This window comes from Solanum verrucosum, unplaced genomic scaffold, assembly GCF_900185275.1.
Source record: "Solanum verrucosum unplaced genomic scaffold, falcon-dt-bn FXZP01000120.1, whole genome shotgun sequence".
In the NCBI taxonomy this organism is placed as follows: domain Eukaryota; kingdom Viridiplantae; phylum Streptophyta; class Magnoliopsida; order Solanales; family Solanaceae; genus Solanum; species Solanum verrucosum.
In genome coordinates this window covers 1556589-1571826 of record NW_026020714.1, presented here as the reverse complement: position 1 = coordinate 1571826, position 15238 = coordinate 1556589, and the positions used below count along the sequence as shown (strand labels likewise).

The 15238-nt window shown below is 32.6% G+C and overlaps 2 protein-coding genes across 2 annotated transcripts in view; both read left to right on the top strand.

Moving 5' to 3' along the window:
• Nucleotides 1-15238, top strand: part of LOC125812549 (calcium-dependent protein kinase 8-like) — a 198285-nt gene that overhangs the window by 135586 nt on the left and 47461 nt on the right. The window lies entirely within an intron of this gene.
• LOC125812551 (rust resistance kinase Lr10-like) lies at nt 11495-12683 on the top strand. The gene has a single exon (XM_049492031.1). It carries the CDS (start codon nt 11535-11537, stop codon nt 12621-12623), a length of 1089 nt encoding a protein of 362 aa, XP_049347988.1. The 5' UTR covers nt 11495-11534; the 3' UTR covers nt 12624-12683.

The window sequence follows — 15238 nt, the reverse complement described above, 5'->3', positions numbered from 1 at the left end:
TTAGTATGCTTATGATCATGCCAGCAGGGTTAGCTTGGATCACTTGGGTCCTAGGTCCCGTGCCCGCGTCTCGGGGGTAGCTCGGGTATGACATGATTGAGAAAAAGTATAAGGGAACTAAGTATTCCCAAACATATCATTTTTACATTGATAAAAGAGAAACTTTGATTTCTAAAAAAAGCTTATGAGTTCAGAGATATTTCAGAATTGTTACCTCTTTTAAGAGGTTATTTTGAGTAATTACCTCAAAACAGAGAAAGAGTAGTTTTATACATTTGAGCATGAGTATATTATTGGGAGTAGTATTGAGCACTGATATGAGGATGAGTTCATACAACTCAAAATCCTCATAAACCATGTCTTCTAACATGGGTAAAGTATCATAATTTTTAAATGAATCCTTATTGCTTAGTGGATCCACTTAGTTGACAAGTTCTATACCTCGACACAATATAAGATAGTTCTGGCAGCGTGGGTGAGACATTGTATCATCAATAGCTCATAGTGATGGTTGTTGGTTAGAGAATTTTCCAAATATAGTTAAAGTGTATTCTTACTATATCACTTATTATGTTGAGTTTCAGAGAATGAGTAAGTACTTGTAAGGTTTTAAATAATTTTTATTTTTTACATTTAGCTTGAGTATATCTTTATCTATTATAGTCCTTTCTTTCAGTTGTTTTGCTTCGGCTATATTACATTCAATGTACTAATGGCATTCGACCTACATCTTTTTATGATATAGATACATGTGTTCATGATCATCAATAGGTGTTTCATTGAGATCACTTTGCACTTCATATAGCTTTTGGTGAGCCTTCTTGCATTCTAGAGGACTTCACATTTACTTTTAATTTAGTAGCTTTGAGATGTTATGGGTTTTGTCCCGGTTCCTATCTTACTATTAGAGGCTTCATAGATAGTTAGTTTTGAGGTGTCCTTAGAGTTCTTGTTAAACTGCTTTACAACTATAATGTTTATTACATTGAGTATTTTCAGACGTTCCAGTTGAGTATTGACTTAGAGCTTAATGATCAAGTTTTGTGTTAAGCCGCATATTGCTTGAATAAGTCTTCCGCTAAGGAGTCAGCTAGGCCAAGGTTCACTTGGGGACCATTAATGGTTCTAAAGTGTCATCCACGTTCAAGGTATAGGCTCAGGTCGTGACATGAAATCTCATTGTGATTACTTATTTGATTAGATTGTATGACTTTGGATATTATTCATAAGGGAAAAGCTCAAGTTTCAGAGTTAGTGTATTGATTAAGGAAAGTGAACCTCTAAACCTTGTTAAAATTTGTAGAAACTTGTACTTCCATTCATTGTGTGTGATGGGGAGTAATGAGAATGAGGTGATGGGTTAAATTGCTCATTTGATTAGCTTTATATATAGAAATATGGGGTTTAATGAAAAAGACAATGTGTTGTTAATGATGTATTGCATATTGTGAATTGCATGTGAACATTGAATAGGTGATGATGAAATACTTTGATAGTATTATTGTGAAATTGAATTGCTTGAGTTTATCATCTTTTCAATATTGTGTTAATATGATTATTTGCATTGATTCTGCACTGTGATGAGATGCGAAGTGATTAGGCTCAGGTCATTTCTGACGAGTGTTATTGATGCCCAGGTCATTGCCGATGAATTCTATTAATGTCGAGGTCATTACCGGTGAGTGCATGGACTATGGGTATTCCCCATGTATCCTAATATTTGTGATTGATGAACTTGATACTTATGATTGATGAACTTGATACTTGTGACAATTTAATATGATACTTGTGACAGATTAATATGATACTTGTGATTGTTGAACTATAATTGTTAGACTGTAGTTGTTGAGCCTGTGGGTTATATTGAAAACGGCTAGGTTGGGTTGATTTCTGTGCAGGTTGTAGTTGTGAAGGTTCGATTGGGATTAAATGAGTACTTGTATTCTAGGCTAGTTTTACCTTATGTTTATTGAGTTGCTTGTTGAGTACCGTGTTGGTTGGTACTCATTCTTTGCTTCTATACTTGTGTAGGTTCCGAGCCCGGACACATGTGGCTTTTCTTCTTCGTCTATCTCTAAGACTTTTTTAGGATACATTGAGAGGTATTTACTTGTCATTCCATCAGGCCTTTTTTTCCTTATTTATGCTTTGTTCTATTCGAGAAATAAAGACATTGAGATTTGTATTTACATTTCAATTCTATTTTTATGCATTAGTAACTTGTACATGTGACAACTAGTTTTGGGGGGTCCTTATGTATTTTTGGCTAAGTTTTTCGCACTTATGCTATTGATAGTTGACCTTCCGCATTTTCAATCGTATTTTTAGGTGTTAGGCTGACTTGTCTCAGTGGGATAAGACGAGTGTCATCACGTCTATTTTCGGATCGTGACAGTTTGCAACTATTAAAAATCATTGTTTATGAAAGAATCTTAATACACAACAATCACACTGTCATGCAAAGATGTTAATATGAAGAATTCATCATCCATTATTATCCCTACTCTAATTTTCATAACCCCAATTATGAGATCTATCTACTCATAACTAGTTACGAATAATAAAAAAAAGTCATTGAAATAACTAAAGAACATTAAGATGAAAAAAACAACTAAATACTTGATTAATGCAACTCCTGCAAGAATATCTTGCTCATACTATAGTAGTCTTCTATGAAAGTAGTAAACTACTACTAAGAACAATTATGAAGTAGTTTGTAGCAAGAATAATGAAAACTATTTTCTAATTGCAGCTCATAACCCTAAAATTTATTTATAAAATTTTCTTCGCATAATTTGGTTCAAAGACAGTGCAGTGTGGGAGCCAACGCGAGGTGCGTGTCTCACCCATGTACCCCCTTCTTTAGGGGTGGCAGTGTCAATGATTGTAGTAAAAATATTATAACAAGACTAGTAGGGCTTGAACGCACAACCACATGAGATTTTTGCAACCCCTTAACCAGTAAACTAAACTTTCAACTTGTTTCAAGAGGTGTCAATACTTGTATATATATTTATTAAACTAAAATTTGACTTCTATATACAATGTAATTTTCTAGCGAAGGGGTGTCGCTTGAAACCCCTTGACCAAGGGTGGGTCACCAATAAATCTTCAACATGTCTTGACTAAATTTCAGTCTAGGACCCGTTTGGTAGAGGGTATTAATCATAATAGTCCATGGATTAAAATTTAGTCCAACAAAAACACTGTTTGGTTACTTTATTTAACCTAATCCATGGATTAGTTATACCTCATACAAGATCTTATTTTATCCCTAGAAAAGGGAGGGATAACTAATCCAAGGTTTAACAATCCTTGGATAAGTGTCACGACCCGAGACTACCCCCGAGACGCGGACACGGGACCTAGGACCACAAGTGATCCCAAGCTAACCCTGCTGGCATGATCATGAGCATACTAAAGAAAATAAACTGATGCGGAAGCTAAATCATAAATAAATCTGAAAAGATGGGGAATACCCATATACTATAACTGAATATATCAAATCTGAGAGTTTAATACAAAAGAAATATCAAACTCAAATACTAAGCTGAATCTAACTATGTCTGAAATAAGCCTCTAAACTGACTAGAAATGTTGGGACATGCCCCAACTAGATCTAGCAAAACTGAAACTAAAGACTAAAAGCGATAAAGATAAACATGTCACTAGTCCTCGAAGAATGAGGACTCACCACTGATGCTGCTGAACTGAGATCGGGAACCGATCTAAGCGTGATCTGGATGCTGAGAACCTGAACCTACATCACGAGAAGATGTAGCGCACGTATGCGTCAGTACTTGAAAGGTACTGAGCATGCAGGATAGAGTAAAGCTGAAATAACATATAACTGAACAAAGCAATAAAGCAATGAAATAATCTGAACATGATATAGATACTGAATACTGAGCTAACTGATGCAATGACCAAATTTATAACATGCTGACTGAATACTGACTGTACTGAAATATGGTCAATGCAATAGAGTCTGACTGAACTGTGGGAGCTACTAATAACCGACATAAAACCACATGAGCTAAATGTGGAGTCCGATGTATACGCCCCATCGAGAGGACCCAATATACCCTGCCAGAGGTATAGAGGCATGCTGGCGTGATCACTAAACTGATGTTGCCCACAGAGGGGACTTACACCTACGTGGCTCGTAGTTCTGGGACTATATGGGTACGCTGAAACCCTAGTCCAACTCGGTATTATGCTACTCCCAATGAATTAAGTGGTTAACTGGTTATGACTGAATTTCTGTAAATACTGGATAGCTCGAAACTGAACATGCAAACTGAGAATGCAACAATTAATCTGATAATGATGCATTCATAAACTGAGGCATGTATAACTGAATATATTATGACTGAAATACTGAATAGCTTAAAATACTGACATGTAGATACTCATACTTGAAAACTCCTTTTTAGAAAACAATACTCTGATCATTGATGACTTGGGAAGTCATACTGCATAAACATTGATGGTATATCTAGATACCATACTATTCATACATTGATGACCTACTCAATTGTCATACTAATCATGTTTTAGAAGCTCTTTCTCAAAACTCATCTTAACTTTCTCAAAAACTCAGTTTAAAACTCAAGTGTTGTCTTAAAGAAAAGCTTCTCATTTATAACTCAAAATAGGGTTTATGCTGAAATATACTGATAATGTGGCATAAAACTGGAGCATGTATATCTGAATAACTGAAATATCTGACCTAGCATGTGTAATTCAAGAACTAATGAAATACATAGCTAGGGTTCTGAAATTTATGTAAGAAACTGAGCAATAACATGATAATCTGATTTGGAACATTTAAATAACTAATTCATGATGATCTGTTGAAATTCTAGAAACCCTAGGTCTGTTCATAATCATGGAATCAAGAATCTGACTGAATTCTAGGGACCTAATGGGCGAAAGGAACCCACTAGTGAAATCCCACATACCTGGTGACGAATTCCACGGAGAAATTTCGATTTCGGGGCTGGAACTGATGGAACCTTGCTGCGTTCTTGAACTAGGGTTCTTGACCTTTTTCTCCTCTCTTGATTCTTCTAATTTTCTAAGTTTGATTAATGATTTGACTTAGGTAAGTTCTAGTTATGTTTCTAGGCTTAAACTGATTAAAACCTCATGATTTAGGGTCTAAACGACGTATCTTAGGGGTTAAACGAAATAGGAAAAGACCAAAAGACCCCTGAATTAACTGCTGTCGGAGTGACTGACGGATGGACTGACGGTCCGTCAATCAATCGACGGTCCGTCGATTGGGTCCGTAGGTCGAGTCTGCCCGACAGGGCTTCACTAAAACAATCATAACTTTTTACTCGGAGGTCGAATTTAGCAAACTGGTGGCGTTGGAAAGATAATTCAATTATCTATCTAACCATAGGTATGGGACACATAATTCATTTTGTGCTAAAAGTTATGACCATCTGAAGTTGACCCATCAATATTTTTCATCTAACTAGCTGCTAACCTCATCTACGGTCAACCTACGGACCGTGGATCGAATGACGGTCCGTGCTGGTCGACCATAGTTTGTGTTAGAGGCTGGTAAGGGAAGTCTCGATCCACGGACACAGACCACGGACCGTGGTCTGATCTACGGACCGTGAGTCTGTCCGTGAGTCGGGACTTAGCCAAATTTTCTGACTAAGTTCTGGAGAAGTTTTCTGTCACGAACCACAGATCTGTAGGACGGACCGTGAGTCCATCTACGGTCCATGGATGGTGTCCGTGAGTGCCACATGTAACACCAGAAATCTGAAATCTCTATTTTCGGATACGGGGTGTTACAATAAGACCCCTAAATGACTAAACTATCCTCAAATATTTTTTCTATTTATTGTTTTTGTAATTTAATGTTCTTTTTTTCATTTATATGAGAATATTTATAGATATTCTTTTAAATTATCCAAATTTGTTCCATGTAATTTGATGATTTTACAAACTAATATTTTTTCTCCATGTTTGATTTGTTATATTAGGTTGATTTTTTTCGTTTTTTTAAATGTAGTTCGTCGATTGACCACTTGAACTATTTATTATTTTTTTTCAAAAAATAACCTTCGTGTATTTGAACAATTTAAGTAGCCTTAAATCTATGTTAAGTTTAAGGTATATTTGACCAACAAAAAATTAGAAATATACTGTGCTATCAATGATGTCTATAGTGGCAAATCACACCTCAAAAATAATAATAATTTGTTTTTATTTTAGTATTTAACTTGACTAGTTAAATGAAATATAAAATCTCATAATAGCTCAAGGGTATAATAGGAAAGATATTTTTTCTATAGTTTTAAACCAACCATAAGATTAGGTGGGAAACAATGAATGAAACACTTGATAAAAACTAACCATGCATTACTAACCATGCGTTAGTAATCCCTGCATTATGCATCTTTGTACCAAACGACCCCTGTGTTCCAGTTCACCTTTCGGCTCAAATCATGCTATTTTTAAGCCTAATATTATCTATCATATATATATGAGCTCATCACAATAATTATACCTAAAAATATGAATTTAATTTACGTGGAATTTATACTCAGAACTTAAATAAATTATGAATAAAATACAATATATGGATGCCTAAATACATCCTATATTTTTAAAAAATCACAAAAATAGAATTATCGCATATTTTACTCACATGAAGTTGAAACATCGTAAAATAAAAAATAAAAAATAAAAGACAAAGTTTGATTAACTTTCTCAATTAGTGTTAAATATCACTACTATCATGACATATAAAAATAAAATTTTGACAATAATTGATTTAAAACCCTGTTTGTGCATATCATTGAAATTTAAAAAGTCCTTTTCGTCTTTATTGATAAGTAGCAAATTAAAGTGTCAAAATTGAATACTTGAGGGTTTCAAGGGAACAACTCAGTGTTCAAAAGTAGACTATAAAACGCGAGATATCCTCATTCGCCTCATCATTTCAACATAAATTTTCAGGAGAACATCACGGCGCCCGAGACGAGACATTTGAACCAGTAAGGAAAACAAGATTTTTCTTTTCATTCGATTCAAGTATTAATTGAATAACTCATTAAGTATTAAGTAAACCAATGTTTGTTCTCACTTTTTTTATTTCCTTTAATTTTATGGTAAAGTTATATTTTTTCTATGTTTGATCTAAAATTTGATTGTTTTATGTCTTATGGAGTTGTTCAATTTATTCCACAACTTGTATGAGTATATCTCAATTGTAGGTGACAATTGGGCGGGTTGAGTGGATTTTTTTTGGGTGGGGTGGGGGTGGGGGGGGGTGGGGGGTATAATGAATCTAGACAACAAACAGGTCAAGATCCAAATCAATCTAAATTTTGCTTAGGTTAAAACGAGTTGAGTCAAAATGAATCAGGTAATTGATTACAAAACGGGTCAAGAGTCAACCCAATTTTTACTAAGTTTTAATTTTTTTAATTTGTTCTTATAAAATATTTTAGTACCTAATATTTTATTATTATTATGGTTATACATAACATATCAAATTAAAATTTAGTTTTTTTATAAATGATTTGACAATATTTCTCATGAGTCAATATTCGGTTACATATTCAATCAATTTGTAATGGGTTGAAATGGATTAAGCTAATAAATAAGCGATTTAAACGGATTGGATGGTTTAAGCAGGTTGGGTTTAGTTTTGCCACCCCTAATATCAATCTAGTTAAGCTTAAGTTAAGTAAAGCATAACGAAAATTGAAAAAAAACAATTCCCTTTTTATTCCATAGTGTTATCATATTGTAATTTTATCAAAAAAAGAGGGTACATAATAAATTTATTCTACACCTTATCATTATTTTGTATCAATTATTCTTTTAACTTTACTCTTATTAAGTAATTAGTTATTTTGATTAATTCAATTACTAGTGGTCGAATTTAAGCTTTCAAAATATCATTAATAAAATTAATTTGGTTAAATAAATGCTAAACTATTTTTTAAGGGAAGTGCAAAATGCAATCTGGACGAAAAAAAAAAAACAAAGGGCGTAATTCAAAACTTTCGATCAAAGAAGGAGTAGATGCAGAGGACCATGCACAACAAGGAGTACCAAATAGTATAGCGAATAGTTCCTATCTTATTGACTTCATTGCTATGGTAATTTTCATGTCTTCTGTTTATCCAATTATGTCCCCGTCTAGGATAATTTTTTTTGCTGTCCAATTTAGATAATTCATTGATCATGGTCTTTCTATTACATAATAAATTTTCTGCTTTCAGTCACTCAAAAAAATTATAGAGGAAAGTTGTAAGAAGACGTTACAGAACAAGAGATCTAAAGACTGTAGTCAAAGCCAAAAGGAAAAGGAGCAACAAGGATCTTTTGAGGACGAAGCACTTGAAAAACATCAGCAAAACGGTATTTAAGAAATTAACATTTCACAATTGGCTTATGTTACTCTTTCAAATTATTCTAAAGTGGGAAATGGAGATAGATCTGAAAATTTTTAATTAATTTTATTCATGGTACGAAAGTAATTATTCATGATATTAATTTATTTAAACTTCTTAAATTGACTTAAATACTATTAAATATTTTATTTTCATCTAGTTATATGTGATTTTTCAGGTGAGTCCAATTATACCTTAATGGAGGAAAGCATTGATAATTTAAATAAGGGAATAATACCAGAGAGTGTGAAGTCTGAATCCCTTTTTGACCTATGCGAGGTAATTAATTAATCATGACTTGTGTTTATTTACTTAATTTGGGGAATGTTTTAATTTGTTTTGAACTTTGGACTATTTGTTTTGAGGGAAAGATTTTCTTTTTGCTGGCGTGAATTTTCTATTGAATTTTCTCATTGTATTCTACGATAAATATTTCTTTTTCAATCATTTTTTTAAAAACAAAGTGAATTTATAGGTGGCAATACAAATCGGGATAACTGAAGAACGTGATGGAAGTAAAACAATTAAGGACCAAGAAGACTCTATCCAAGAGAAACTATCAGAGCAACAACATAACATTACTGGTACTTAAGGAATTTTAATTGATACTTATGTTATTTATTTATTTTTCAATGGGAAACTAGAGGCAGATTCTAAATTTTAAATTAGTGGATACAAGTATCGTTTTCATTATCCCATCTGATCCATAAAAACAGAACTTTTTTAAGGATAGAAACTTCGCACTTAAATGATATATGATAGGAATTAGATTCCAACTCAAATCTATTTTTTTGAGCTTATATTTTTTTTCCAGTGTATCATACCCTCTCATTAGTTATGCATGATTTTTCAGGGGAGACTGAGCTCAACAAAGTCACAGGTGAAAATGAATATAATTGGAATCCACGGAGGGGATACCATTCATGGGAAGATTCCAGTATGAAAAAAGAAGACTCAAGTAACAAAAAGTATTCCGGTGGTAAGAGAAAACACAAAGAAAATTAGAACTGCAAGGGAGAAAAGAATGATACAACTTAATTCTTCAATCGCCAAGACTGTTTTTTAATCATTTATTTGAATGTTGAATTGTATTTAGAAAGAATGGTGTGATCTCTCTCGAGTCTCGCGGAATTCTTTTTTATTCATGCTTTATGTTAAAACTTAAAACCAAATTAATAAATATGAGTTCACTCATATATAGTATGTGTACTCTAGAATTTAAAGTTTATCAATTTCTACATGTGAGTTCACCTTACTAGAAGGAAATGTTTTTTTTACACCGCGAATCAATTGGACCTACTATGTCAGTGTTGCATTAGGTAGGACCAATAGAGGTCTTTTGACAAAAACAAGATAAAACATTATGCGATTTATTTCCATCTGTTCTAAACTTTTAGTCTTGATGGATAGAGTTACCTGATACTGTATGAATTGTGAGATAAATCAAACTCCCGACTTTCAAGTACTTGACAATCCATAGGTAGAACTACATTTTCTTATCCTCAAGCGTAGTCGAGAGTTTGATTTGTACAATGTATGCTTTAATACATTGCTTGAATATATGGAAATTAAAACAACTAGAGTTGTTTCCTACTTGTTTGATAAAATGTCCGAAAGAAATCATGTCCAAGTAGTACATGTATTTGTAGTTACGAGCAAGTTGGAAATGGATGGGTTGTTTCCATATGGGATAAGTTTGAAGAACCTGAAGTTAGCTGATCATACGAATAATTTTCGAGAAATTTTGATGGATATGACTAGCATGTTTTGTTTGCATAGATCAATGGAGGCAGTGGTTTATGCATTAATGTTCCCCTGTTGTGCATATATAATCTATTTGTTCAGTTGCTACCTTTCCAACATATAGCCATGTTTACAGTGGTATAGGAGGCCTCTTCTTACACGTAACAACATCGTCCAAAATGTTACTTTGGGGCTCAATTTTGCAATGACTCTAAAAGGATAGGCACAATTGATTTGTCTGTACGCAATTGGTCAGTTGATGACTAGAAACTTGTAAACTGCTAGAGCAAAGGTTCCCTAGGAAGAACTACATGTTTGCGAACTATGCCAGCCTTGGTCATTTGATTTTATCATCGTTGTTGCAATGTATTCTGGTGCTCTTAACTTCTGTAGTAGATTGAAGATGACAAAGCTACATGATTACAGATTACTCGAAGATAGTTGATAAAGCTAAATTAGGGGCATCAAGAGTGGAGGTGATCAGACTAAATATCATATTATCAAACACCAATGACTCTTCTAGTTTAAGGGATAGAGCTGCAACAGTAAGAACAATGGTGTATATTGATTGGCCTGGAGAACGAAGCTGTCGGGTTGCATTTCCAAAATATACAACATTTCAATTTTTTACACCAACACACATGATGCACCTTCACGGGATACATGACGTCATTCTTTCCTATTCCCTCTTGGATTCCAGTATCTGAAGGCAAAGTTAGCTCGAATGTTGTTCATATACCTCGAATTCCAGTTTGATCCAGGCATATCCTTCTTGAAGAAGTATTGTTACTTGAGTGATTCTAAGTGCAACTTTAATATTTCTACATCTGGTAGCCCCAGTTTATAAAGCTTTTCTTTGAGCCACTGCGATGCTTTTGAGACACCTAAAGAACAATTATGCCTATCTGGTTGATAGATATGCCTTTGGGATGTGTCTTATTGAGTGGAACTGAAAAGTGGAAGTGAATTTGAGCATAAACACCGAAAAGAAACAAATATCCTCTGTTATCTAACAAGCTGTTAGCCTCATATGGAATGAAGGTTCACAGTTGACTCCTTCAAGAATCAGACGTCAGAACAGATGGTCGTTCAAAAGAAAATGATCGATTAGGCTACACACTGGTGGTGCCAATTCAGGTATGTATAATCTTTGAAATCTATGAATTGTATCTGATACTTTCTGCACAAAAATTGTAAGATCATTCATTCTATAGAGACTTGTCGAAATGAAGCAGACATTGGTGGTTGAATTTTTAAATTAACCGTTCACAAACTTTTCTTGTTTATTTGTGATGGTTGTACACAGGGTTTAGCATTGTGACAAGAGTCATTCTATTTCCATGCATAGTTGTATTTCTAATGATTGAGTTACAAAGAAGGCATTTGTCGATTTATGATGCAATTGAAAATTTCCTGCACGGTGAGAACAATTTCGCGCCCATTAGATATTCCAACTCCAACATAAGAAAGATGACTAGGAACTTCAAAGAGAAACTAGGCCAAGGAGGTTATGGTTCAATATATAAAGGTAAGCTTCAAAGTGGACCTAATGTAGCAGTGAAGATATTGAGCAAGCCCAAAGCTGATGGACAAGACTTCATCAACGAGGTTGCCACAATCGGGAGGATTCATCATGTTAACATAGTACAACTTATTGGCTATTGTGCTGAGAGATGTAAGCGTGCTCTCGTGTATGACTTCATGCCTAACGGATCACTTGAAAAGTACATCACACCTCAAGATGGAGGAGCTGATCAACTGTTAAGTTGGGACAGAAAGTTTGAAATTGCTCTTGGAGTTGCTCGAGGTATTGAATACTTGCATCGAGGTTGTGACTTTCAGATTCTACATTTTGACATCAAGCCACACAACATACTTTTGGATGAGAATTTCATTCCAAAACTATCTTATTTTGGTCTTGCAAAATCATACCCGGCTGATAAGAGTATTGTTACTCTAACACCAGCCAGGGGAACAATTGGTTATGCAGCTCCAGAGCTGATTAACAGAAGCATTGGTCCAATATATTATAAGGCATATGTCTATAGCTTTGGAATGTTACTCATTGATATCGTAGGCTTGAAAACAAACTCGGCAGCCAAAGAGGACATATCAAGCCAGTATTTCCCATATTGGATTTATGATCAACTCGACAAGGGAAAGGAGATTGAAGTACTAGACGAGACACATGAAGACGTAAAGAAGCTGACTTTAGTTGCTTTGTGGTGCATACAAATGAATCCACTCGATCGTCCCTCAATGACTAAAGTAGTGGAAATGCTTGAAGGCGAATTACAAGCACTGCAAATGCCTCCCAGGCCCTCTGAATCGCGGGAACCATGTTCGTTGGAATTCAATCTAATTAGTTCTTCAATAAGCTCAATAGAGTCTGTGAAGTTGCTTGAGAGTTGTTCTGATTCTGCAGAAATAGATGTAATTGTTGCTTGACATCACATATTGTGTACGTAATTCGTGTTGTTCTGAATAAAATATCAAGTTCATACTAAATTTTATGATGTTTGATTCTAAAAAATAAAGTTTGTGACATAGCCAACCTTCACAATTTGTGACAGACATTTGAATCTGTCACAAACATTTAATTGATAAAATGAAAATGTGTGATGAAACAAGTAATGTGAAGTGATTAGTTTAAAGGGGTGAGAGTGCAGGTTCTAAGAGAATGATCCTCAATGGAGTTTTTACTTGTTTAATTATGGCATAATACATATATTGGCCCCTAAACTTGGCTTCAAATTTTAACTTTGACCTCCAACTTTCATAATGCACAAATAGGCACTTTAACTATCCTACCTTTAAATAAATAAACACACGATTTTTGGAGCCAAAAGCGTGAAATGCAAGCGCTGCCACGTGTATTAGTGACCCACTCAATGGCTGCCAACTATTCAATGCATGTGGGCCCGTTTTCCTGTCTATTTGACACCTTTCCAATTTGTCATGCATTTATTTTAATGGATATGGACCCCACCTCACTAATTCCATTCCCTTCTCTTTATTTTTGCCTCACAACTTCTTCCTCCACTTTCATTTTGTGGTAAATTAATATTTGAAAATGTCAATTATTCAATTTATAATTTATTTGTCTTATTTCTTTTTTTAATTTATGTGTATTCAAAGATTACATTTAAGATACTATAAATTATTAGACTTAATATTTTAAAAAATTTATTACAAATTTGAAAATTACGTAATATACACTATTAATTACAATAATTACTAATTTAAAATATTTTTTCAATCTAATAAGAGCCTACAAACACACTATACGTTATATTTAAAAGTACTATAAATCATAATTAAAATATATTTTTTTTAGAAAATTTTTTGTTGACTCTTGAAATTCTATCGGTGACACATGAATTTGAATAGATGGAACAATATATATTATTGAAAGTTAACAATACTATAAGTTATTCGAAAATGACGTTAATGATTTTTATAAATTATAACAAATTAGCAACTAAAATATTTTTGAAAAAACATACAAAAAATTAGTTGATGAATCAGCCACCACACCGTGGACATGTATGCTTTTTTGTGATTAAAATTGAGTTTAAGGGTTATTTTGGTCATTTAAGGATTTTTCTTTAAACTTCAAGCTTTATTAATAGTAATGTATTCATTTTAGAGTTAACATGAACATTTACTACCATATCTATCTATATATAATAGTAGAAGAAAAAACGACACGTGTCAGCACTACATTTTTTCTTGAATTTTATTATCTTTAGTTAATTTAAATAATAAATTCAATTTAAATAGCTTAATTATCTTTTGTTAATTTAAATAATATATTCAAATTTTAAAAAAGAAAACAAAAATATAAAACAGTTTTTGTTTATAAAAAAAAGCAGTTATATAAAATAGTTTAAAGTTACCGTTTCTTAACTTTAAAAGCAATATTTATGCAATGTACAAAATTGTAAATAAATATATTATTGTACAAACATAAAATTATAAGAATTTTTATGTTACCATTTCATTCCTTGAATAGTTTAAAACTTTAATTAATTTTTATTATATAAACATGTACTCTTTAAAAAAAATTCAACATATAAAAAACCTAAGTAACCAATTAGAAATTTTGATGTATTTTCTTATAAAATTACTAATTAATAATTAAATTTAAATTTGCCGTTAAAAAACTGTTCAATACACACTCCCACTTCTATACAAGCTCTAAATCTATCTAATTATCTATTCGTTTTTTTTTAAAAATATTTTAAAAATAAAAAATAAAATTTTAACTACAAATAACTGTCCCTAAAATTCCTCACCCACTTGCTTAACTTCCTATTCCCAAAAAAATCAACCGTATCATTCAGTAAACTTAACAATATAATTCAGTCAGTATTTTCTTTAGTTTTTCTGGTGAAAAAAAAAAATGTATCTCAATAAAGGAGAGTCAAAGAAATGATAATCCTTATCATTCATTCATGGAAGGGTAACTGTTTGCATAGTTCCTCTATTTTTCTTTTGTTTTATGTTGCTACATTAACAATAACTGCACTTTATTTGGAAAGCTCTAGATCTTAAAGATGATCAGTTGATTTTTTAAAAAAAATAAATCAAAGAAAGAGGATCATTTAATGAAGATGGGATCAAGCAATTTTGGTGTTGAATATATGTAGTTGAAGAAGGAGAAATTTATATGCAGATGATTGATGATCGTATTACAGATTAATATTTTTTTCTTATTGTCTCCAAACTTGAATTCATTTTCTTCATTCTAATTTTATTCATTTTATTTTTAATATGAATTGAAAGTTTGAATTATAAATTGAAAGTTGATCTACATCGTCATGCAATTTATTTATATAAATCCTTACTAACATTTGTTAAAAAAAATTGTTCTTTTCAATTTAACAAACAAATAAAAGAGAATTAAAGAAAGGAAAGAAAAGAAGATAAACAGAAAAAAAAAAAAAAAAAAAAAAAAGAGAAAATAAATGCAGATAACAAATTCATAAGTAAGGAAGAATAACAAACTGATTCATATTTCATAACTTGAATTGTACTTTGTTTAAATTTAGAGAGTTTGA

Bases quoted from the DNA above. Each gene is read 5' to 3' on its own strand.
- LOC125812551 (XM_049492031.1), top strand. From the start codon at position 11,535: ATGATTGAGTTACAAAGAAGGCATTTGTCGATTTATGATGCAATTGAA.